The sequence below is a fragment of the Cyprinus carpio genome, chromosome A4 (genome assembly GCF_018340385.1).
Source record: "Cyprinus carpio isolate SPL01 chromosome A4, ASM1834038v1, whole genome shotgun sequence".
NCBI classification, from domain to species: domain Eukaryota; kingdom Metazoa; phylum Chordata; class Actinopteri; order Cypriniformes; family Cyprinidae; genus Cyprinus; species Cyprinus carpio.
Window position 1 is genome coordinate 13,574,963 of NC_056575.1, and position 25,407 is coordinate 13,600,369.

The 25,407-nt window shown below is 39.5% G+C and overlaps 3 protein-coding genes across 34 annotated transcripts in view; 1 reads left to right on the forward strand and 2 right to left on the reverse strand.

Annotated features, from left to right (window-relative positions):
• Positions 1-1,915: 1,915 nt before the first annotated feature.
• Positions 1,916-6,885, reverse strand: LOC122140055 (voltage-dependent calcium channel subunit alpha-2/delta-4-like). The gene is made up of 8 exons (XM_042741798.1): positions 6,409-6,885; positions 5,262-5,343; positions 4,123-4,182; positions 3,877-4,039; positions 3,671-3,802; positions 3,066-3,126; positions 2,164-2,314; positions 1,916-2,033 (listed from the first exon to the last, which is right to left on the reverse strand). Exons 1-8 carry the CDS (start codon positions 6,498-6,500, stop codon positions 1,917-1,919), a joined length of 858 nt encoding a protein of 285 aa, XP_042597732.1. The 5' UTR covers positions 6,501-6,885; the 3' UTR covers position 1,916.
• A 2,475-nt stretch (positions 6,886-9,360) lies between these two features.
• On the reverse strand, positions 9,361-19,089 carry LOC109067987 (mRNA-decapping enzyme 1B-like). Its single transcript, XM_042741991.1, has 10 exons — positions 18,877-19,089; positions 18,025-18,183; positions 17,835-17,875; positions 17,442-17,569; positions 12,633-12,699; positions 11,764-11,887; positions 11,526-11,648; positions 10,832-11,443; positions 10,524-10,685; positions 9,361-10,235 (listed from the first exon to the last, which is right to left on the reverse strand). The coding sequence occupies exons 2-10, from the start codon at positions 18,166-18,168 to the stop codon at positions 10,155-10,157; spliced, it is 1,482 nt and encodes a 493-aa protein (XP_042597925.1). The 5' UTR covers positions 18,169-18,183; positions 18,877-19,089; the 3' UTR covers positions 9,361-10,154.
• Positions 13,043-25,407, forward strand: part of LOC109067996 (voltage-dependent L-type calcium channel subunit alpha-1C-like) — a 119,730-nt gene continuing 107,365 nt past the window's right edge. For 6 of the 32 annotated variants that reach the window (XM_042741891.1, XM_042741873.1, XM_042741888.1 and 3 more), the window contains exon 1: positions 13,049-13,703. In XM_042741891.1, the coding sequence (XP_042597825.1) occupies positions 13,577-13,703 (127 nt within the window). In that variant the 5' untranslated portion in view covers positions 13,049-13,576. Of the gene's footprint in view, positions 13,704-19,089; positions 19,329-20,554; positions 21,963-25,407 lie in introns of those variants that run through there. The other 26 variants (XM_042741877.1, XM_042741852.1, XM_042741866.1 and 23 more) reach the window with 16 other exon arrangements.

Consider the following 25,407-nt stretch of genomic DNA (forward strand, 5'->3'; position numbering starts at 1 on the left):
ACCAAAAAAACAAAAAAATGCATTCATAAAGGATTCACAGCACATAACATCTTGACCTGTAAATTGAATTTGTGAGAATTCCTTTTGTTTTTGACTGAAAATCTACCAGACGTTTGATTAAATTAAAACCTTCACAGGTATCAGAACGTCTAATTACAACTAAAGTGTATCTAAAAAGGAACCTGTAGCAACTTAATTCCAAGAACATGTAACTACTGCATTTAGGTGCACAGGATCATTTTTGATCTAGTGCTCAGAACGGAACAGTTTACCTCAGCTGTATTGGGTAGCTGGAATGGGATGACCGACATATTGAGATCACGTTCAGGTAATGAAATCACAATAGGAGAGGTTCAAGATTAATGAAGGCAAACATGATCAATATGAAGTTTCGGAACAATGTGCAACATGATCTTTTGTTTACAGTACTGCCATCTATAAAAGGAAAGAGAGAGAAAAAGATAAACACAATATCCATGTAAGCCTGTCCATGGACGCCTCTGTTCAACATGATGGTTGAGGCCTGCTCAGCACTATTGGCCTGGCTCAGCACATGAAGATATTCCATCACATTCTCCTGTACATCCGCCAGAGTAGAGATATGAGTGTAGTAACCTCATTACAATCACACAAAAACAACAGTAATGAGAAAATGTGACTGATTGTTTGATTGATTTATTTGTTACCAGCAGAGGGCATAGCTGTCACAATATTTAATTAGAGCAGCTTGTGGAAAGAACGGAAATATCAAGATTTATTATTATTTTTTTTTTTAACATGGTCATTTCCAGGCTTGAAGAAGGCAGGTAAATTAATAAAATCTAAAATGTCGAGGAAAGTTCTGTTGTCAGTATTATTTTGCATAAGTCTGTCTAACTGCCTTTTGTGTTCAGTGTTGTTATTGTTGACTAAAACTATTAAAAATGTGAATTGAAACTAAAAATAAAACTAAAATAATGTAAAATATATATTAAACTGAAAGTAGAATTAATTAATTAATTAAGTGAATTTAAAATATGAATAAATACTTTTAATGAATTAAACTCCAGTAAATCGAATGTGAAAAATTAAACGTGAAGAAATGTTGCCTTGGCAACTTACTGAAACTGAAAATTTGGGAAAAGAAATGAAAAATATAGAAATATATAAACTAATAAAATGACAAAAGCAAGTATGCCGTATTGTGTATGAATAATACTCTGTGTTTTTAAAAATAAATATGAATAAATGCCGTATTGTGTATGAATAATACTCTGTGTTTTTAAAAATCCTTATCCTGTAACAGACATTTCTAAAAATTCATGGAAACTGAATCTATGGTGCTCAGAAAAAATAGCTGTGTAGGAAACACCCGAAATAAAGTCAATATGCATTGTAAATACTGTACAAAGTGTGCACATTTTCTATACAAATAATAGACCTCACTAGCTCAGGTCTCCCATAATGCTCTATTTTAATTTATTGTTGCAAGCAATCCATTTGACATTGTCAGCAAATGTTAGCTCTCGTCCAAACAGATACATGAACATGCGCACCTGTTTGAGAGCGTATTATGCACACAGGTAAAGCATGTATCCATAGTTACTCTGTGTGTGTGTTTAGTTCCTTGCGTTCTGGCCAGTTGAACTCCTCAAACACCTGCTGGAAGTCCTACATGGCTCCATCGGTGATCAACATGATTGCCTGGTTACATAAACTACCCCTGCCTTCTGCTGCTGCCTACACACACAGACAAACTTTTGAGATATCAATATTTCCAAATGGATATACATTCCCTCCCCCAAACACTTAACACACACTCACCTCTTGAAGGACTCTTTTATGGCTTTCTTCACCTTTCACTTGCAACTCCATAAATAAATAGGATGAATGAATGCAAAAAATATTAAAAACTAATACATAAATTCAATCAAATCTCATATGGCAACTGAATTCACTGCAAGTAAAGAAAGCATTACCTCACGGTTATCCAGGTCGGCCTGTACCAGCGAACCTTTAAAACAGGGCTCTACATACCGGACATAATCACTGTACTAGAAAGAGAGAAAATATTAGGTGTTATTTAAAATAAGAACCCAGATTAACATGAAAGAATTTTTAACGGTTGCCACTTGATCTGATCATGTCTGGTTAGGGCACAGTGTAGAGGATTTCTATTCTTACCACAATGAGGTTGACAAAGTCGCTTTCGCCAAGTGTGTCTAGAATGGTGTTGATGGTGTGTTTAGCAATGGTGAGCCTCAAACCCTTCATGCTACCGCTAATGTCCACAGCGATCGTGATGTCTTTGGGGGACGTGGCTGCCTGGATGTACCTGAGAAGGAGAAAAGAACAGAAATGTTCTCTAATTAAAGGACTTTTTGAAATGCTAACAAGCTCAGGTCGGTTTTGTTGACTACAGCTATTAAAAACGGTTTCATTTTAGTGAAATAAAGCGGAATTAAAATTAAAAGAAAAATATCAGATAAAAAACTAAGCTAATTAGAAAGGTTGGCAATAAATAAAATTAAAATAAATGTATTTATAAATAAATGAAAGCTAAATAGAGGCATTTAAAAAATAACAAAATTACCATTAATTTAAAATTAGAACTAAAAATCTAAAAATAAAAGCTAATTCAAAATATGAATGAATGATAAAATAGTATATAAGTAATACTAGCTCAGATGGCTATTAACAATCACCTAAGACCTTTAACAGTAATAGTTCCTCAACTGGATAAGAGTGTGTGAAATCTCATCTGTGTAATTTTCTGAGAGAAGGAATTAATGAGATCACAATAAGAAGGTGACAGAGAGACTGAACATTACAGTAGTAGTCTGATATACACACTATAGCTTGTGTTTATTTAACTTATTAATGTAACAGAACTACTCAGATTATGTTTAAGCAGCACAGTGATTACTCTAGTTGTTCAGATATAGGAACACTACGTAACACAAAACAGCTGGCCAGTACTTTGTGTTTGTTACTGCTAAAGAGATTGTGTGCATTAGCTGTAATGTTCATTTTACTTCATTAGTAGATTTTTAATAATTTTTTAATAGAAAGATTTAAAGACTCACCAGTTGCGATTCCTGGCATCAAAAGTGACAACTCCATTTTCATCAGGTGTCCACTTAATACCTTTAAAAGTATATAGTATAGTTGAATATGATTACTGTCTACTCTCTATGAGAGAGAGAAGGATTTTTGTGTTCATATGTGTGTAAGATCTGGAAAGCAGGAGTTTATTGGTTTTGTTACTGTGTCAATAGTGTGATGACATGATGATGAATGAGAGAGGCAGAGAGAAGAGCCAGAGTCATTAATCACACCAGTAATTGGGGAATTTGTGGAAGTAATGGCCTAGTGGTTAGAGAGTTTGACTCTTAACCCTAAGGTTGTGGGTTCAAGTCTCGGGCCGGCAATACCACGACTGAGGTGCCCTTGAGCAAGGCACCGAACCCCCAACTGCTCCCGGTGCGTGTGTTCACTGCTTTGTGTGTGCACTTTGGATGCACTTGGCTGTATGTCATGTCACTTTTTTTAATTCTATGTCAATCAGACTCTCTGCCCTATGTCTGAGTGAACAGAAAGGCATGTTCAAACACTGTCATTTTTGTCTTGCATGTTAATAAGAATAATCACTGTGCTTTCATGCAGTAACCTGGACTGGTGTGATGATTACCAGGGTAAAATCTGAAAAATCCTGTTGAACTGCTGAAGTACTGCCAGGTTAGTGTTGGGTCCTTCTCGAACTTACTGGTAAGTATGTCATTCAGTGCTTCTGACATAAACACCCCGTTCAAAATATCAGGATCTGAGGGACAGAGAGATTTCCTTTATCTTTTTCTAATCAGGTATGAAAATGGACCTATCATTTCTGCGTCTTACCTTTGTTATAGACATTGGTGGGCACTTGTATGACACTTTGCTGGTCATTGACAGGCAGTTCATTGAAGTGTTCATTCGCCTCCAGAGGAAATTCTCCTCCTAGCTCCACATTGTTCCCATCCACATCCAATGCGTTAATCATCATGGAATTGTAGTAATTAAACTGCAGAAGAACAAGCGCATTTGAATATAGACTGAGGGATGAACAGAAGACGGAGGGGATGGAAGAATGGTTAGATAGCTCACCTCTAATGTTGCATTATATTCATGATAAAAATCTGCATCTTCTACTGTCTCTGCCATTCTCTATATAAATCAAACACAGGAAAAGAATTCAGGAGATCACCCTCTTATTGAAAACTGAATTAGTCATTTTAGTTTTTAATATAAAGCTAGCTATAATTATCATAGACTACAGTGGATTAGTCTATAATAATTCTAATTAGCTTTAGCCTATACTGCTAAGAGAACAGCAGATTTAAATAAGAAGAAGAATAAAAATAATTTTATTCTGTAAAGCATATTTCAATGAACTCAAGGTCACTTTGCGATAGGCATTAACAAAGAAGTAAAATAGGGCATGATACTACAGAGGAACTATAATAAGCATCGCAGAAATTCATAAACATTCTCTTTCTGTTCTGTAATTCTAAATTAAGTTTCTAGGACAAAAGCTTTATATGCGCTGTTGAAGTTTAGAGTTCAGAAATTAACAAACAGTAAATCACTCTGAAAGCCAATAAAGAAAGAAAGAAAAGGCCAAGTTCAAGATCATTGATCAGTATCAAAGGTCAGTGAGAGCAGAATCTCAATCTGTGTCCAAAGCAATGACTCCTGCTCTCTTCCCGCAGGCCAGGAGGAAAGAGGAGGTCAGACAGGGATAATCCACCTCCATACACCACTGTAAGAGTACCAGGCTTTATTCTGAGCTTTGATTAGAGACAAGAACAAAACAAAACAAAAAAAAGAATAGAGGGAGGGGGAGATGCAGCAGTCTTCCTCCCGCACTGTTCAGGCACATCCTGCTGTTGTGCTGCACTAATAAAAACCTTTAAGGTGAAAGAATGCCTACATATTCAGTTCCGATATGAACTGTTCATTATATGACTCTCTGGTAGGCAGATGGGCTGCTTGAAGGCTGGCACCGGGGCTATGGTTAACAGCAGTATAACGTAAAGTTAATTAAAGTGTAGAGTAAATTCAAACAGAGATAACTAGACTCCGCTGCATTTGACATTTACCAGCAGTTAGTGATTTACGGATAAAACCTGATTCCTCTGGAGATTATCAGACAATATCAGAAATATTCCTGATTGCTTTGATGTTAGGATTGAAATGAGGGGGTAAAGTCACGTTTTCATCTTTTACTATCTCAATAGACAAACCTTCTGTAAGAGCTGAGCGCCTGAGTATCTGTTCGACAAGGCCAAAAGCTGTTTTCCAAAGGTATCGGACCACTGTTGAACCCTGTTCAGAACACAAAAAACATTAGACATTACATCTTCCTTACATTTTAATTAAGCAATATCAAAGCCCGGTAGACAGCAGCATGACATTACTTTTAAGATAGATCTATAAACATGAAGTTAATAACAAGTAACTGACATTTTAGACAATTAAATGTCTGGGGGAGGGACATTTTCATTCTAGAGAACATTTGATTGGACACAGAAATCTGTAGTACAGCTTGAGTCATCAACATGTTTTAGTCTAGTCTTTTTTTAAAAAAAAAGAAATTAATACTTTTAATGAGCAAGGATAGATTAAATTGATCAAAACCTTTAGTAAATACATTAAAAAAGTTAAAAAAAATAACAAAAACATCCTAACCTTATAAACTTCAAAAAATTCAAAAAAGTTTCCTTATGGTTTCCACAAAAATATTAAGCCGTTTTCAACACTGGCAATAATAGGAAATATTTCTTGAGCCGCAAATCAGCATATTAGAATGATTTACGAAGGATCATGTGACACTGAAGACTGGAATAATGACTGCTGAAAAATCAGCTTTGGCATCACATGAAAGTGATGGTTCTCAAAGTGGAGGATATCAGGCTGCCATCATCAGCTGGTTGTTAATTGTTAATGAAAAAGCAGGTTCACAGTTTTCCTCTTTTGTACTGCCAGTGTGACTGCTAAAGATTTGAATCTTATTAAGGTTTGTGTTGGGGTTTTCCAAAGTTTGACTTCCAGGAGCTTAATTAGTTCTCAGAGAGACCAAAAAGTCTGTTCAAACAGGCTGTGTGTGTTGATTTTGAATGAATGGAGTGGAGGTTAAGATTTGGCTTTACACCAGGGGTGACAGGAGGTGTGCAGGTCATGACCTGCAAGCATTAAAGTGAGATTTGGAGACATACTGAAGTTCTGCCCAAGGAATCAGAGGAGCGCTATTAGTGGTTCATCTATTTGAGTTTATTGTGAGATATTTATGTTGAATTTAGCAATAAAGGAGCCAAAAATGCTAAAGGTCTCTCTTACATTGTGCAGATTTTGTATTCTTAGGGTTGTTGTGCAGAGATGAACTGAACTCACGTTTCAGGCGACATCCTCATCTGAGTTTGTGTTTGGATGGTCCAACTTGAAAACAGCACCCAGAGCAATGTGTTGCTCCTCATCCTACCCATCAACCCCTGCCACGTGCATAAAACAGCAGTGTGTACGATCTCCAGCTCAGCGGATACTGATGACAGACAGTGTGTGGTAATCCCAGTCTGGTCTTAATATCAGATTGTGCCGAAAAAAGACACTCCGGAAGCTTCAAAAGTGTGTTTTTGGGTGGCAAAGAAAACTTCCCAGAATCCGGCTGCTCTCCCCATTCCTGATCATCCCTCCTTACGCTTACATCTCATCTTTCCATCATTCTCTTCATCACGCTCTTTCTTCTTCAGAGTTTATTTAAATCCTCTAAGAGTTCCACCGATGAAGTCTTCACTTGGACTGACTTGCCAGCTAGCAACTTTTGCAGTTATACATGTCTTTCGGTTTCTCTCACACTCATCTTATGTTCAACACAGCTGGGAGGAACTGAAACAGGCAGATACACTCACACACTCAGTTTGCCCTCCCCACTTTGATAATCCACATGGATTACAATTCGCTCCCACAGTGGGGGGAGAGAGACAGAGAGCGAGAGACATAGACGATGTAGGGTGGGTGAGGGGCAGATGTATTGGAAAAGAGGGGATAAAGTGAAAGAGAAAAGGATGAGTGAGAGGAGGGCTTCTGTCAGAGGATTATTAGTGTTTCTGAAAAGAAGGAAACTAAACCATGCACCAACTTTCTCAAGCACATAGTTTATTTGGCCACTGAAGCCACAATTAAAATGTATGAATGTCATCGCACAAGTGGAATCTGCACATAAATTATGCTAGATATTTACTCAGCTTAATTTTCTTTTAAAAAACTGGTCCCAAAGTGATTTTAAGACTATGTATACTACCAAAAATTTGGGGTCAGATTTTTTTATTTATGTTTATGTCATTTATTCCTGTGATTGCAAAGCTGAATTTTTTAGCAGTCATTACTCCAGAACTCAATGTCACATGATCCTTCAGAAATCATTCTAATATGCTGATTTATTATCACTGTTAAAACAGTTGTGCTGCTTAATATTTTTCTTGAAACTGTGAAATGTTTCAATATTATTTGATGCATAGATTTAAAGCATTTGTTTGAAATAGAAATCTTTTGTAACATCATTTACATAAATCTTTACTGTCATTTTTTTTTATATAATGTCTAATGTTTTTCTTTAAAATAATCATCTATCCTCCAGTGAAATCTCATTTAATTATAGCAGTATGATTTTAATAACTACATTGCTGAACTACATCATCCTGCTTTATTGTAAGCTCTATTAAAACAGTTCAGCTTCTTTTTCTCTAAAACATGCACACACTAGATTGTTAGTGTCAGTGTCCAGATGTCATGCTCTGGATTTTTTCCCACTAAATAACAGCTTCCGTCCTCCAGACAGACACATTGACACCCGCTGAGTGTATGTTTGTGCCTGGAGATGTGAGCTGAGGATTTCAGTCTGACAGTCTGACAGTGAAGGCTGACACAGTGAAAGTGATTACAGAATGACACATTTGACACTGCAAGAGAGGAGGATATGCTTTATTGCAAAAAAAAATTTATTGCAAAAATGATTTTTTTTTAGGAATTCATACTTTTTTTTTCAACAAGGTGCTTTAAAATGAACAAATGTGTCAATAAAGACAATTTCAGTGTTATAAAAGATTTCTATTTAAAATACTGTTTTTTGAACTTTGAATGCACAATAAGCAACATAACTCCTTTAAAATATATAAAAAAACTAATTTTAAATTGTAATAATACTTCACAATATCACCATTTTACTTACTGATAATAGACTTAAGCAAAAACAACAAATAAAATTTAAAAAGGTAATGTGTGTGTGTATATATATAAAGAAGAATTGAGCTTATTTTAACCTCTTAGTCTTCACTCAAGTACATATTTCTGTTAAAAGCCCACATATCGAAGGCAACCTACTATTTTCAGCATATTTATTTATAAATACTTACACCGTGTCTTAACCGGCATCCGGCTAGGACACTTATGAATTATTTTTGATTGTTTTATGTTTGTGTATTAGTGTTATTAAACTCTACTGATGTCAAACATAAACGCTGCAATAAAACTTAGAGTATAAGACTTAGAGTATAGAAATACTTGACGGGAAACACACATGCATGTGATCCTCATTGTTTCCTGTATTGGGTTGTAATGTAATAGTGTGTGAGTGGAATAAACCGTGGAAATCAGCTGAATCCAACACACACAGTCAAGCATTAAGGGTACGTTTAGCATCTTTCACCCTTAACTGCAGCACATGCTCTCCTGGCAACACTCCGGCTGTTGCCATGCTTATTTGGATTTAAGCTCTTATTTGAGATTGCTTATGATAAATGCTTGCTCATAAATCCACACAATCAGTTATTAACTGGAGATAGCGGATGGCTGCAGGATGTCTCGTTAACAGGGTTCCCTCAGCTTTTAACCAATCAAATACCATGACTTTTCCAGTCGTTGGTAATTCCCGGATAATGATTGTCATTTGTACGTCAGGTAACAACCCTTGGAATTAAATGATTATTCTTATTAGTGTACAAATGTTGACAATAAAGCAAAATAAAAGATCTGAAGTTTGATGGAGAGCTGTATAAGACGTCATGTTATTAGCAAGTATTATTTGATATGGCTAAGCTGTCCAAACCTAGAAAGATTTACAGTCTGTTGTAACTGCCATAGATTCTTATTCATTTCTAAGCACACTGAAAGTCCAGTATGCTCTACCTTTTATGCTTTCGCCGTTTGTGAGCTTACTCTGATAAAAGAAAACAGGTTACCGCGTTTACACGACCAAGTGCCATTTTGGCTTATAAAGCATAATCGACATAAGAACGTGCATGTAAACGCGATCAGTGTCAACTAGAAAACCAGAACATACACTATATGGGGTGTTGGGATATTATTTTAATAGGAAAAACAAATGGAAGAACATTGTTTTCAGTTTGACCCGCTGATTGGGAAACACTGATGACATGGCCTTGTCTTTTTTTTTTTTTTTTTTTTTTTTTTTTTCAAAAGGGGAACAGAAAAATATTCCAGCATGTTCATATAAGAACAGAACCATAGAAAAATAGAATATATCTATATACAGTTTTGTTTGTATATTTAAACAAAATTAATTTTCATTTTAAAGTGTTACTAAAAGTAATAAACATTTTCTCATGGCTTGTAAAGAGATTTCCGGCAGTTTCTGAGATGTGAAGATGCTAGAAATCAAGACAAGACATGTTTGCTTTATCTTGTCATTCATCATGCTATTTCTTTTTTCTGTGGGTCTATTTAGATATGCAAAGATAAAAATCCCTTCATAAAAAGAAGAATGTCCTTTCGCTCAGATTTTAACATACAACACATTTCTTGCCCTGTTGTATGAAAGCTAAACACAAAAACCCATAATAAAATTTTCCTTCCAGAAAATATTAAAATACTTAAGATTGCCCTTTGTGAACAACATCTAAAATTCAAAAGTGATATGACATTCAGATCATTCAGTTTAGAGTATGAAGATCATACTATTCGCAATCAAACTGGTGTTCCTGTTGTGAATCTGGTGCTGAGGGGCTCAACTTATTGGATGCAACATTCAGAATAGCAGGGTAGTCCTGAGATGGGACGCAGATATGAGATCAGAGCATGAAAGCAGCGTGTACGTATACACGTGTCCAGATGGTTTTCCTGCTTCAGAATGGTTTTGAGCTGGAGTCTGTTCCGAGGCGGGAGACATATGCTTCATAGATGGTGTCCAGGAATGAGGCATCATTCTGAATCATAGAACGAGAGAATCAACCAATTAGAGATAGAGCAGCAATCAGAGTCAAACACACTACATATACTGCTATTCAAATTAATACCTTTAATCAACAATGCATTAATCAAGACATGCTATAATGTTATAAAAGATTTCTACTGCATAGGAAAACTGTCTTTTAAACTTTCTATTCATCAAAAATAAATAAAGAAAGAATCACACCACATATTGGTGCATCTCTAAATTATATTATCAGTGTATTATGGAGTAATACAGATCATGTCATGTGTTTGGTTCTGACCTTGATGAGGTGGAGCAGCGTGGCCTGTAGCTGAGTCTTGCTAAGTGCTCTGGGTTCAACTGGTTCTGGTTCTGCTCTCGTGGCTTTAGTTTGGGTGAACATGCTGGGTGACAGAAGGAGGGTGGGGGCTACAGTCGCTGGGATACGCTGCGGTGAGCTCACCTGCACCCACACATATTAAATCACAGGTTATAGATACTGCTGTAAGATGACTTACTACTTATCTGAGAGGAACATAACGGCAACAGATGCACAGAGATTCCTGAATAGTTTAATCAGAATAGCTAAAAAAAAATATTTAATTGAACCTGTGTGGAGTTAGTTTTGCTGAGACTGGAGCTGCTGGTGGTCAGACTCGGCTGTAGGAGCTCCTGCTCCTGCTGCACCAATGTGAGCCTTTGCAGAAGCTCATGTGGCGACACCATGTTCCCTGCCACTCCAGCAGGGGGTGCTTTATTTGGGACATAGAGCAAGTGCTGAGCCAGGGCCGGCCCTGAGGGTTTAGCTATAGGGTGGATTTGGGGCCCTACCCCACTTTCTCCATGATTTAACTGTAAGGAAGGCATCCCTTGAGTCACCGCCACAGGAAGAGGGTTCATTAGCAGTTTTTGTATCGGGTCAGGCTGGTTCTGGACTGCCCCGTTTTCACACAGACGACTCTCTGGGGATTCAGACAGAGGCTGCAGCAGCGAACCAGACATGAGCTTGTGGATGGCTGGACAGTGCTGTGTGGGGGTGTTGGACACCACGGCGCCACTTGCCAGAGAAGGCTCATCATAAGACAGCGAGCGGGCCACCGCAGGCCGCATTGGACCCACCCTGCTGACAGCTGAGGTGGGCTGTGGCGAGACAGAGTCTGGTTTTGACTGAGCACCGAACAAAGTGATAACCGAGAGGTGCTTTGAGTCCATCTCTGTATCCTGAAATATAGTTAAGCATTTAAATATTATATTTATGTTACGTCTGCTGCGTCACAAACATACTGAAGAAGAGTATTCACACCTGCTGCATTTGACCCTGAATGTGTGTGTCCTGTGCTGGTTTGAGGGGGATGGGTTTGATCAAATGGGGGTTTCCATAGATGACACCACCACTGCCAATTTCTTTTGGCTCGCTGAGCTTTCCCTAAAAAGAAAGGAAGAAAACACAAGTAGGAGAAATATTCTGTGCACATCTAGTGCGTATGAAGCACCTTAATACTTGTGCAAGAAAAAAAGACGTCAAGATGTGGGTGTGTCACCTTATCATAGTCATCTCGTGCTTTAGTGAGCATCTGCATTATATCCACACCCTGCTCTGCTGATCGCGGAGAGACAGAGCCAATTGCCATTTGCGGCTGTAACTGCTGTTCCTGCCCTGCCAAACTGACAAGCATAAAGAAATAGTGTGTGTTTGTGAGAAAGTCAGAGCTAGGGTTGCAAAACTGTTGTTGTTTTGCTTTTTTTTTTTTACAGAAAACAAAAATAAATTGTAGTGACATTTGGTTTCCGTTAACAGCTTTTGAATATCTGCCATATTGAACAAAGAATTAAAATACTCAAGAGTGTTTCCTCTGCTGCAAAAAGAACAAAATAACAAAGACAAATTGTTGGAACTTGTTGTGATGAGATAAAAAGATTGGGTACTTCTAAATTAGGGGTGAGGCAGAGTTTGGCTCCTGCCCCAATTAAAGACACTTGAACAAGCCAATTGTGTAACCACAAACTTCTAGGCATATGTGTTGTAGCTAAACTATGCAGGATTGTGGGCCTTCAGGTGCACCTGGGATTGAACATCTCTACGCAAAGTCATACAAAGACAACATTTTTCTATTGCATTGTCCTCATTGGTTGCAGCATGACCAGTGTAGCCTGCTTCGGGAATGCATGAATCTTATGAGTAGAGTCTTGTAATGAATAAGTCTTGAATCAAACTCAAATCAAATGTGGTTTTAATTTTAAATTATTAAACATTCTAGAAAAAAAAAAAAAACGTAGAAATGTGTTAAATATGTTACGATTTTTCATAGAAGTATTAGAAGAATCGTTAAGGGAATTTAGGAACTCAATGGAATTAGAATCAGAATCAGAATTAAAAGTTGTGTGAGTTGCAGATAGAGGAGAAACTCACTTCTTCATGAGTTCCGCTATACGCTGACAGTCTTCTTTATCGTAGAACCAGATGCCATAGATGGACACTGCCAAAAACATACATAATTTTAATCAAAGATTCAATCAAAACCAGTGACAATCATAAGGAAATATAACTTTTAACACAGCATCAGAATTAGTGGAAATGGACCACTGAAACTGACAGCATACATGCACTCCACTCTTTAGCTGACATTCCTTTTCCAGAGTCCATACTCCCAAGTGCCCAAGCAGAACTGGAGCCAACTGCTGTGCCAGGACACTAACATGTTTTTAAAGACCAAGATGTAGTCTTCAGATGCTTGTATCAACAATCATGGTCATTTTAAAGAACAACCGTATAAGGAACAATTAATAGAGATTTCAGTGATAAACTCTGGTTCCTCATAAGCCCTCATGAACTAAACTTAGAGCCTGATACTGACAGCTGAATCAGGACCTGTTTCATTCACCTTCAAGAAGTAGCAGAGAGATAACAAAACCAAGGGCAGTAAAATAGAAGAGAGAGAGGGGGCTGGTGCTGTATCCACAGCCGTTCGTTCTCAGAGCAGAGAGCACCAGGCGGGTCAGCGCCTGGGGAAAAAACCCAAAAAAATACTGCCTGGGAACTGAGGAGCACAACTCAGAGAGAGTGAGAAAGAACAAGCAGGGGGAGGAGAACAAGGAGAGGGACAGAGAGGGATGAGAGGACATTGCGAGCGCATTTGAAGTTGAACTTAGCAAAACACAACAAAGAGAAAAGAAAAACAGAGACCTGAACCGCACACCCCTGCTCGTGTCAGACAGAGTGCAGGAGCATTCGCTGCATGTTTTACTGAATGGAGCGGAATCCACACAAGCAGTGAAGAGATGATGAACTTCTGACTGACTTCAAACAGACCAAAGCTTTAATTTGAGGATTCAAATCTCAGAAAGAGAATAAAGATGCTGCGAGGGCTGTTCAGTCGCCGCAGGCTGAAGCACGAGCGACTGCAGGAGGAAGTGGAGGAGCGGTTCAAAGGGAAGCTGGTGTCGGAGAGAGAGCTGGGCTACACGTTCGTGCGGCCAGGAGGTAAGAGCTTTGTTTACGCAACAGTCCTGCTGAAAGTCTCCAGCTACACAGTCGCAAATCACAACCACGACACTGCATTTGTTTAAGAGACGAGCTGACAGAATCCAGCACCCTCTGCACATGAGGAAGAGCAATGTTTTTAAAGGGGTCATATGATGTTGCTAAAAAGAACATTATTTTGTGTATTTGGTGTAATGAAATGTGTTTATGTGGTTTAAGGTTCAAAAAACACATTATTTTACACATACTGTACATTATTCTTTCTCCTCTATGCCCTGCCTTTCTGAAACACATTGATTTTTACAAAGCTCATCGGTCTGAAAAGCGAGGTGTGCTCTGATTGGCCGGCTATCCAGTGCATTGTGATTGGCTGATTACCTCAAGCATGTGATGGAAATGTGACGCCCCTTAACATACTGTGATGTTGTGTCCCCCGCGCAACAAGACAAAACCAATAAAACCCATTACAAATGAGGCATTTGTTGCATCCAGTGGGGACATAATTACTGATTATAATGACTTGTACTGTCTTTTTACGCGTTGTGTTGCGTATCGCGCTGCGTAAACATAAAACCATGTCTGCATTTGTGATCGGAGAAATGACAAACAACAAGTGCTACTCTACACTGCTTAAAACTCACGTTTGAATCATCAGTGGCAAAATCTTTGCATATGAAAATGTACTTACGGACTGTGTCTGTAGCACCAGACTGTCCTTGAAAAGTTGGAATTTCAATTTATAGAAACAGACACCGAGGCTACTCTTCCAGGAAACAGTCCTTGTCCTCCGCAAAATGCGCTGCACACATCTGAATATTTGGGTTGAACTATTCCAGACACTGATTTCTAGTTGTCCTCTTTTGGAAGGCCAAACAAAGTAGCTTTGCTTTCACAACAAAACACACAGCTTCTCCACAACATGGTGCCGGCGGAAACAGCGAGAATAAAAGTTACACCTTCCTTCTTTGCGTGAACATTTGGACGGCATTATGCAAATCTTCCCACATAGTGACGTAGAGATGTGTGTGGGGGGTGTTAGAACGAGCCTATTTATGAGGGATTGGTTGACTCTTAACTTTTATAAAGAATATCTCTTTAGATTTGAGACTTTAGTCTTTGCAACTTTACAGATCTTCTTCATGCACCAAGAGCTTGTAACACTCCAAAGAGAAAGGAAAAATTTAAATCGCATCATATGACCCCTTTAAGATGGACAGTGAAAGTCTTACTTCCTGTCGTCTGAAACCTTATCAATAGTGTTTGTAAAGGCATTATTGCCCATACTAAGTATTCAACTATTAAGAAGGTTTTGACAAGTAACACTTGCGCTGTTTGTGCTATGGAGATGAACAATAGCTCAAATCATGTGCTTTGTTGGGGAGAGGTGTACTAGAAGTCACCAGACTAGACTTACATTGAACAAGGGACAGGAGTCATATCTAGAAACCAGAATAGGGTGCTGCAGTAATGAGTCCAAAAACCTGCAAAAGTACTTCCGGTTCCTTCGTCCCAATGTCTGGATATTTTAATGGGTTTTTGGCCAAATGCCTTAAATAAGGTCTCAAGACATGTCGGTTTTATTCTCCGACAAAAGGTACATCAGTTATACCCCACTTGTTATTTAGGATTTGATGTGTACTAAAAATGATGGCTGATGGGCACATAAACTGAATCCATATCACAAACAGTAAAACTTATCCGCTTACTAGTCCACTTGCACTTTTACAGTTTCACTGTGATTATTCTTGCCAACTTGCAAACCATTCTACCTCAATTTTTCCAACTTTTAATAAAGATTGAAATAGTTGTCAGAAGCTTAATGGCGATGACTTTGAAGTTATGCCACCATGGTGAAATTAGTTTTTAGTCTAAATTTAGTTTTTTACTTCTGCCGAATGTATTAGTATTTGAAAATTCATGAATGTTGTGTTCATTTGTGAAGATTATCTTGATTATCAAAATGTGTAAGAATCATAAGCATTTATTGCTCAAAGAGTTTATTTTTATCTGCAGTTATCTGAAAGTCGATGGAAAAATCCTATTGGCTCTTTGTTGAGGGAACCTGGGTGATGCTAACTTCTGGGTTGGCCTACAAAATGACATCATCCCTCCAGAATCCTACATCATTGAGACTTAATGGTGGGCTCTTTCGACTGTAAACAACTACACAGAACACCCTAGAATGAGCCAGAACACCTTAGCAGTCACATTACAACACACTAACAATCACTTAGAACATCTTTACAACCGCAGAGCAGTGCTATGGCTACCACTCAAAACATTCTACAATCGGCGGCGAGTCTGATCGGAAATATAAACCCACTCTGTGGCATCGTTGGCCAGTGAAGTCTCACCTACATCTGGAAGCAGCCAGGATAAATTTCCCATCAGTCAGTTAGCAGTAGCACAGATTTTCACTGTCAATGCAATGCTCAAACATCAGTTTTGGATTGGCTGAAACATCAGCATCTACAGTGATTAATTCAATCAGCCTGATGGCTTTTCTGTATGCATTCTATTTGCTGGTCTCTTTATCATAAATTTTCATGGGAAGCCTGTGCATGTGAGAGAGCGAGGCTTGTTATCTAATCAGTATTGGCTGGTCGGGTCTGTGATGCTGGCAGGAAACTAAAAGAGAAACACACACACACACACACACTTCTCTGTACCATATAAGGCACTGTGGCTCTGGGGCCTCTCATGCAGGCATGCCTGCCAGGGATCTCTGATCTCACACACACACACACACACACACACAGCTCTCTCGATTCAGACACACTTTTACTGTTGTTAACTTCTTTATTTTTTGGATGCTCACCCTGTACTCCCTGCTCTGTTTACACCAGGTATTAACATCCGTTTAAAGTGATCCGATTGACACGGGACGCTAAATACACACCCAAATGGGGTCCAAAACATTTTGCATTCAGCACAGTGTGCACATACCATCCGTGTCCAGCCTGATTTTTGTGTCTGTGCAGCCGTGTGCGTGGACGTGTGAGTGATTTAAGGGCCTTCGAAAGAAAGATCCATTTGCATCTATCTGCACTCAACGCTTGCTTGCTCGACTAAGCATGAGACGGAGGTAAACTCAGAAAGTAAAGTATACCTGGGCCTTAAACGCAATGAAGGACCACCAACTCACCTGACAATCAACCACTGAACATTTTATGCAAATTAAACGTTCATTACTACCAGGTGTAAATGGCAATGTGTCTCTGTTGACCACTTATGATGAGATCAGCCAAGACAGGTCTTAATACCAGATGTAAAGAGAGAGTAATTGTGTGGGCTGAACATCAGTATTTTACATTTCCTTGAACACAGAGAAATACTAGATGAGTCAATCTCCCAAAATCCTCATGTAGGCATTCCTGTAGCTCAAGCATTACAGCATGGTGCTGGCAACGTCAAGGTCATGAGATTCAATTCACAGGAAACGCATGAACCGGTCAAAAATAATATCTTGAATGCAATGTAAGTTGCTTTGGATAAAAGCATCTGCAAAATGTGTAAATGCGCAATTACATTGAGGATTTTAACCCTGTCTGTTATAACATGATCGTTTCTAACACAGATACTTTAATTTCACCACATTACGTAAGGATTCATTTCTGAAAAACAACTTTAACAATCAACCAAATCTGCATACTTTTGACTATGTGCAGTATTATACAGTATTACTCTTTTAGCTTTACTGTGATGCATTTGAGCTCTTTCACAAACAGAGAGACTTACAGCGAGCGTTCCTGTACAGGAGAAATGGATGCTGCAGCTGGAAATCTAAGTCTTTAGTGATGGGTTCGGTCAGGTTGTCCATGCTCAACCGATTCAGGATGGTGAAGCCGTGCCTGGGGGAGGCAAGTCTGATGCACAGAAAACTGACATTAGAACTCACAACACGAATGGGAAACTAAAGCTTATGAGGCTGAAGGACCTAAACAAGTGTGAATGGGTGTTTTGCAGTCAAGTGTACAATGTCATATCAGAAGGTGGAGGAATATCATGCAGGTTATTTCTGTGAGAACCTATTAGAACCGCTTTAGATCTCTAGGGCTCTGATTCAGGACTACACGTGTGTGTGTGTGTGTGTGATGCTTCACTGCTGAAAACACCAGAAAACATACAAACCTGTTATAGACAAACAGAGTTCCCTCCACATCTGTCTTTTCCTGCAGAAAAAAAATAAAATAACTATATTTAACTTAAAATAAAAACACACATATATATGCATGTACAATTTTTTTTTTTTTTTTTTTACAATAGTCATTAATCTACCGATCCATTAACTGTCATTGATTGTGTTGATATCATGGTTTACCCATTCATTAGTGGTGTTGTTGAAGGTGTAAAGTGCTACTTGGCTGGCCAGGTCTGTGATGCTGTTAATGTAGGGGTCGAGTCTCTTTAGGGCAGACAGACTCATGGATAAACAGCTTCCGCCGCCACCTGTGCTTGCCGTCATGCCTCCAGTCCTGATCTGTAAATAAAATACATGATTTTTAAATAAAACCATGCAGATGCCTGAGATCACTGTTCACTAAAACATTCAGATTGAAGAGTTTCATTAAAACAATTGTAAGGCTGCTCAGCAATTGTTTACATGCATCAGTATCATCACAAACAATTAAAAAAATCCAAACAAATCCACAAAAATAAATAAACTTAAATATACAAAAATAAACAAAACAACATAATTTAATGGTTTCAACAATTAACATAAATTAATTCATAAAACAAATAAGAATGAAAAAAGGAAAAAAAAAAAACATTTCATACAATAAATAAGGCTTAAATTAGGTTATAAAATTAACGTTATATTCTAAAGCAATGGTGCTGTGTGGTTGCTAAGTTTGGCCCAAAGTAAAAGAGCCCCCCTTCAAGTTTGCATTATATAACGGGCCCTAGATTTGGTTCGGGTCCCTCGTTCTTTGTAAATCTGACCGTTAGTAACTTAAAGTAATAGCATTATTCACTCTGCGGGCCGTTTTACATGCAGAAGTTTGGTACTGCGGGTTAGCGGTTTGTTCAATTCCCCAGCCGTGTATGAACAATATAACTGATGCTTGCCACTAATAATTAAACAGTCCATACATAAGTCTACAACTGAAATAACTGAGGCCTTGGTTAGATGCTGCTGCCTTGTTATAGATCGGACTGGAGTGAAACTTACCAGCACTTAAAATACCGCACAAATCCTAAAATTCCTTTAAAACGAGATTCAGCTCTGTAAAACAGGACTGAAACACTTTATCTCACGTTCCGGTCTCCTGATGCACGTCTGCAATGCTCTGCAAATCAGTAAAACTTGAAGAAATCGCTTTATTTCACTTCTCTAACTCCTGAAAGGTCCAGCTCTCGCCATGTTTGCGCTGACGACAGGACAGAACGAGCTGATCGCTGAGCTCGCTCACACACAGGAAAAGTAATCGAGGGGCCAGAATGAGCGATGAGCCTGAAGCCCCGCCCCCCGCAGCAGGCTTGAGCTCACCTGAGACCCGACAGACCTTTAATTTACTTCATGGCCATTGTACTGATAAAGCGAGCGGACGCTGCAGAGTTTGTGCGTCCAGGTGAGCCCTTGAGGATTTGAAATTCTCGCATTCCTGCACTAGTCATCCTCTGGTAGGCATGATTTGAAGTTTTGTAACTGTTTGCTTGTTTGCATTTTCTTTCTAAAACATATAGAGGACTTGTCCTGCTGTAATTTTAATACTCAAACGTCCCTATGTTGCTGTAATTTAAAAGCGCATGTAGGATTTTTCCCCTCCTGTTTTATTCCAATAGAAATGAATGTAAAATCACATATTTATTTTATCTCAGTATATCCCCCAATATTATCTAAAGCTTTTGACTTATTAAAATGATCATATCTTACTGAAAATAATGTAGGCTACTTTAAAATTGTGCTAGTAGCCGAGTGCATGCTTTTGCATCATCCATGACAACTGTCATGCCAGCCAATACAACATAAACATAACATAAAAATATGTGCACCTTTAAAAGAAGTTTCAGCTAGGGACTCTACATGAAGGTTGCAACCTGAAACTGAATGCTATTGTGCCCTTTGAGCAAGACACAAGGGTTGCTTCAGGGTGAAAGTCGTAGTCTTCTCCAAGTGCACCTTGTAAAAGAAGAATTTACCCACCGACACTTCACTCATTTGCCACTAGAGGGCATCACTATACAATTACTCGTGATTCAGTCCTATTCCAGAGAGCACAGCAGCCCAAGCAGTTTTTTATGATGTCTCAGCTGAGCTGACAAAACTTGCCACAAAAGTAGACTTAATCAACTAACATATATTTTAGAAATAAAACCTTTGTTCGGTATACTTAATTCTCATTACATGGTGGGGTAAGAGTCAGTACAAAAGGGATATGTCGCCTCAGTTATGTTTAGTTAATTGGTTCATTATAGTGTTATTAAAAAAATGGTGTATCCTCTTGTTTGTAGAGCACAGCCACTGCTGTATCACATTCAGTGTGCAGACACAGACATGATTCGTCTTGACATTTGAAATGTGGGTCTGGAAGCCGGGAGGAATTTTGTAATCTTTGAAGCGACTCATTAACCAGTTTTCCTTCTGTACCAATGCCCATGATTTTTTTTTTTTCCTTCGATCCTTGGATTCCCAGACGCTCATGATTACAGGGTGGCAGTGAAAAACACTTTGTGAACATTTCCTCTGTGCTTTGAATAAACATACCAAAGTTAATCAATTATTTGAGGATGCTGAAGGGAAACCGCTGACCTCTGTCATGAACTTTTGTTCAAAGCCAAATTCAATCAAAGAACTTGGCCGTAGATTGAACGTCCATGAACTGCGAGAGCTTGTTTTTCATTCATCCAGAGGGACATCGGAAAACCTGGCGTTTTGAGTGCCTCTACATGCTTCATGATTCTTCTGACTGATTGCAAATTCAAAATCTGCACTTCTGATGTGCAGAAAGCAAGAGCGCGAGCAAGAAATGATCATCTGGGGGCAGGGGATGTCTCTCGGGACATGTGAAGTTTTCTCATGGCTGGAGGGAGGGACGAGAGAAGGGCCTGCTAAATTCGTACTACGCCGTTTGCTGATGAAAGATTCTCATTCATCTTGCAGAAATTCCCAGGCCCCATCGTCCCCTTTATCAGAGCCCACCAGTGTTCAGGAAACAGCCTGTCCTGCCATGGGAAGATCAGCCCGGTTAAACCTCAGCTGAAGGGAAAAACCAGCCCCGACACCTGCTGCTGGGGAACCCAGCATTCTTCCCAGAAGTGGCATCCCGGCAGGCAGCAGGAAGTGGATAATGTCTAAACATGGTGCATGGGACCGTGACTGTCACGCCGGATTCGTTCTGGTACAAATCATCTTCTGACATGATCCCGGACTGTAAAAGAACTTGAATCGGTTCACAGTCTGGCTGTGCTCATTGGAGCTGATTCGACTCGATCTTCCCAAGTTTGCTCCCTCCCTCAAGAGATACAGCCCGTGTGGAAAAGCGTGGAGGATTTATTCTCCTTTCTAGCGCAGTCACATCTGGAAGCAGTCAGGGAGTCTACAGGGGAGGGGGTTTGGTCGTCAGATTATTGCAGAGAGGCTGGTGGTGTGCGCTCTCTCTCCGCAGGGCCACAGACTGACTACTCCCCTTTCTCTCCAATATGGACTGGACGCGGCCGATTCTGCACTCTATTTCCTAAACGAGGCGCGACGCAAACTACGCCTGTTGTGGAACATCTCAGATGGAATCGATCCTATATGAAGATCGAAGCCCGTGAGATCTGGAATATACACACCTTTTTACCTTTTGCTGCGCTTTCTGAAACGGTCTCTGAAACCTCCGCCCGCTTCTTCTGGCTCTTGCAGCATCCTTTTCGAACCGTTTCCGAGCGAATCGCGCCGATTTGATTATCGATTATCAGCAAGTGGCGCTGGTATCATGTTTCTTAGGTAGGGCCCGGATGTTCCAAAGATGCACTGGTTCGTTTTCTTAGGTGGTTCCTGCGATTATCCTTTCCTGATCTTTAGCTCCATAATGGGGATCAGGTAATATTAACTAAGCCGCAAGAGAAGGAATATCTTACGCTTTGCGTTTTTCATTTTTGCTTCCCCCCCTTTTTTCTTTCATTTCTTTCCCTTGGGTTGTTTTTTTCCTACCCCCTCCTCTTTTTTTACAACCTTTTCTTCATTCACCTTCGGATAAAGCTGGACCACATATATGGTAAATGAAAGCAAAAACATGTACATACCGGAGGACACCCTTGAAAACCATCAAGGTAATTTCTCTGTTTGTCTTCCCTCTGTTTGGAAACTATGTGTGTGTGCCATATGGATGTGTTGGGGGTGGGGGGTGTATGATGAGTGTGTTGGCATTATCTTGGGCATGACGCGGGGGTGTACCCGAACCCTTCCATTTTCAACCACACTATGCGCACTCCTATCGCCTTTGAGAGGACGATCAACACATGTCATGAAATATAACCACTTATGCCCAACATCTATTTTATTATTATTTTGGAGGGAAATGCGTTTCTGTAGTTGATGAACTTGTGGGATGGCTCGATCATGTATATAGATCATGTGGTCAGAGATGCGCGCACAGATGTCGATCGATTATCCTGTCAGCTGCTTCAGACTTAAAACGGGCTTTTAACCATTTAGTGCGGCCAGACTGCATTGATCAAAGTCCAGCGGCTCAGATGAACTCGGGGTGGTGTCATCGGCGCGTCAGTTCACAGTGATTACTCTGTTCAGAGCATCTCAAATGGAGAAATGAAGCACCGTCAGTCATGCCCCCTCATTCGAGCGCGCATCTGTTGAATTGTTGCATCTGGTGTGGCGCAGCAGTCTCCACAGGTTGCGCGGTTTTAACGCTCGCGGAAAGCGCGCAGCCTCGCTCTCTTCCCTTCATAAGATCCCCCTCCATCTAGGGCCTCCAGCCGTTGCTTGTTGGCGCCGTGGCAACGGAGCTGCCGACCCATAGCAACAGCGCGGCTCGCGATAAGCCCGCTCTCCGCGTGCGCACCTGCCGCACCTGAGTGAACAAACGCATCCGAGCAAAGCTTGCAAATTACTGTCAATAATGTAGCCCCGCCCCCTCAGGCCTACTGCACATCTGTCATGCAAAAAAAAAAAAGCTAGTTGATTATGACAACTGGAATAATGATGTTTCTTAGCGCTGTGTGTGAGGGACAGTGGCGCGTTTCCATTGCCCGTTTGATTGAGTGAATAAACTGAGATAAACTCTTTGTTTGGTATTAAAATAGAAGCAGGACGACAGTGATGGGAAAATGATCCCTAATCTAATTTTAGATGCTTTGTTTTGGCAGCTTTGGCAGTAAACGTTTATCTTTGTTCAGCATGCCTTTTTGTTATATTCAGATTTACATCTTACAACTTTCCTCTTGATGCTGAAACATCACAACAGTTTCTTATAATAACTTACCTGCTTCTTAGTAATTGTTTGCTAATTGGAGAAAAGTTTTGCTTTTAATGACATAAACATCACCTTTAAGGAATTTTTAAATCATGTATATGATACTTACATGAGATGAAAACTCCAGTGATGTTAGTTACAGTATGTAGACCAAACTGTTGCGATCATATGACCACCTGTGCCATACAATTGACTGTGTTACTACTAATATTTAGTGCAATAATGTATATTTTATGTAACTTTCAGAAGCTACACAAAGCATAAAGTGCGCAACACTCAGCCAGTGTAGAGAAAAAAAGTGCAAAAGAGCAGCCAACAATGCACAAATTTGTTTATTAATGTGTTTAGTGTGAGATGAAAAAAAAAAGAACCAAACTGTTGTAAAGGAAACAAACTTCATGCATCCAGGCCGACTAGTGTCAGTATAAAGTGGAGATCTGCTGGCACTATTCGGACAAATAAAAGCCAGTTAAACATGCACAAAAACTTTTAACATTACCCAACTAAATGATTTACCCAGCCAACCGTTAGTAGACTGCATATTTGTGTCATAACAGAGCAGGATCTCCAAGGTGGCCTGTAGCCCAGCAGATGTTCATGTTTGTGTTGTGTTGTCGTCTACCGCTGCTGACGAGGGCAGGCTTTCAGGTAAACACAGCCTCAGTCAATCACAGGTCCAGAGCACAGCGACGTATCACAGCCAAACATGAACCTCTTCGGCTGCACAAACACTCAAACAGCAAGAAGATGGAAAGCATGTTTTGTGCACTATGATACACCATCACTTTCTGGAATGTTAAATATGACTCATGAAGTGCTTGATTGTTTGTGTCAGAACAAGCAGTTACTGCGACTCACAAATATACACGTTCTGTATGATTTTGAGACACCTTTTAACCAGGGCTAAAATGCTGAATTAATGCAGTCACTGTATTTATGTCATATCAGCTGTAGGCTTTGATGTAATGATGTCACTGAGTTGTCAGTATGATGTCATTTATAAGGCTTTTCATAGAAAAAAATGTTACAGTGTAGCTGGGTGAGACATACGTTTGAAACAGCTTGAAAGGTTTGTGCATTCCTCTCTCCTTTTCGCCCTTTTCTCTGTTGAAGGTTGTTGGTTCCCTTGATACTCATTGATTAAGATGCTCATTGGTAATGAGGGTGGCATTATCTGGCTTCTTTCCTCCTTCGGCTTTGTGCCAGGTTCATATGGCAAGTAATTCGGATCATTAACTAAATGAATATGTTTATGATAGATCTCAAAATGTCTGACAAGCCTCCAGGACGCCATCTCGAATGACCTTCTGTCTGACAGGCGCTATGTTTTGGACTTTTCCTTCTTCTTCGGGGCAGTGCCGAATGATGAAGTGTTTCTAGCTTCTGTCACTGTTGAACACATGCAGGTCACTAAAAAGTGTACCGAGGTTGTTAGATTCCTGGAATCCATTTACTAATGTTGTTTGTTCAAAGAGTCGTTTAATGTTTACTAAATGAATATTTAAGACGGCCAAACTTGCATCGACATAAATCCTTCACTAGTCGGGAATGTTGTCAGCTTGTTTATTGTCGATGCTTTGGCTAAGAGTATCTGCCGTCACACAGAGATAGTCTCCAGTTTCTTGCTTTCCTCATTTGACTCTATGTATCCTGAAACATAAGGACAAAGATGTCGTGTTGCCTGCGAGACTTCTCAATCTGCAGAGCAGTTGGTGCTGGTCACTGTGGGATTGTGGGATATGTTAGGTGTCGAACAATCACAGGAGTGCTTTAGGCCTCAGCAAAACTCAGGACTTATTAGCTGTCAGGGAAAACATGCATGTTGAGCACAAATCATCTGCTCTCGCTTCTGCTTTACATCAGCGCTTGCGTTTCTAGCCAGTGTGCTTTCATACATGTTTACTGTATTTAAATTGATTGTGGCATGTTACATTAATATGTTGGTAATCACATGAACACTGCAAGTAGTCATTTAGAGGATGCTTTTATCCAAAGTGACTCACAGTGCACTTGTTGCTCATGGCAATCCCCCTGGAGCAACCTGAGGTTAAGTGCATAATAGTGATACTTCACAGTTCACTCCTACTTTGCACAATATTGTCCTTACTGTTGTGGAAAATTAGTACAAATATAGTTGATCCTCTGGATTTTTAAATGTTTTTTTCTCTCTTCAGTGCTCTGTAATGTTGGTATTTCTGTTAGCAGTGCCTATGAACATAATGTAAACAAATGAAACATGAGTAGCATTTGTCTGTGAAATAGTAGATGCTGTGATTATAGATGCT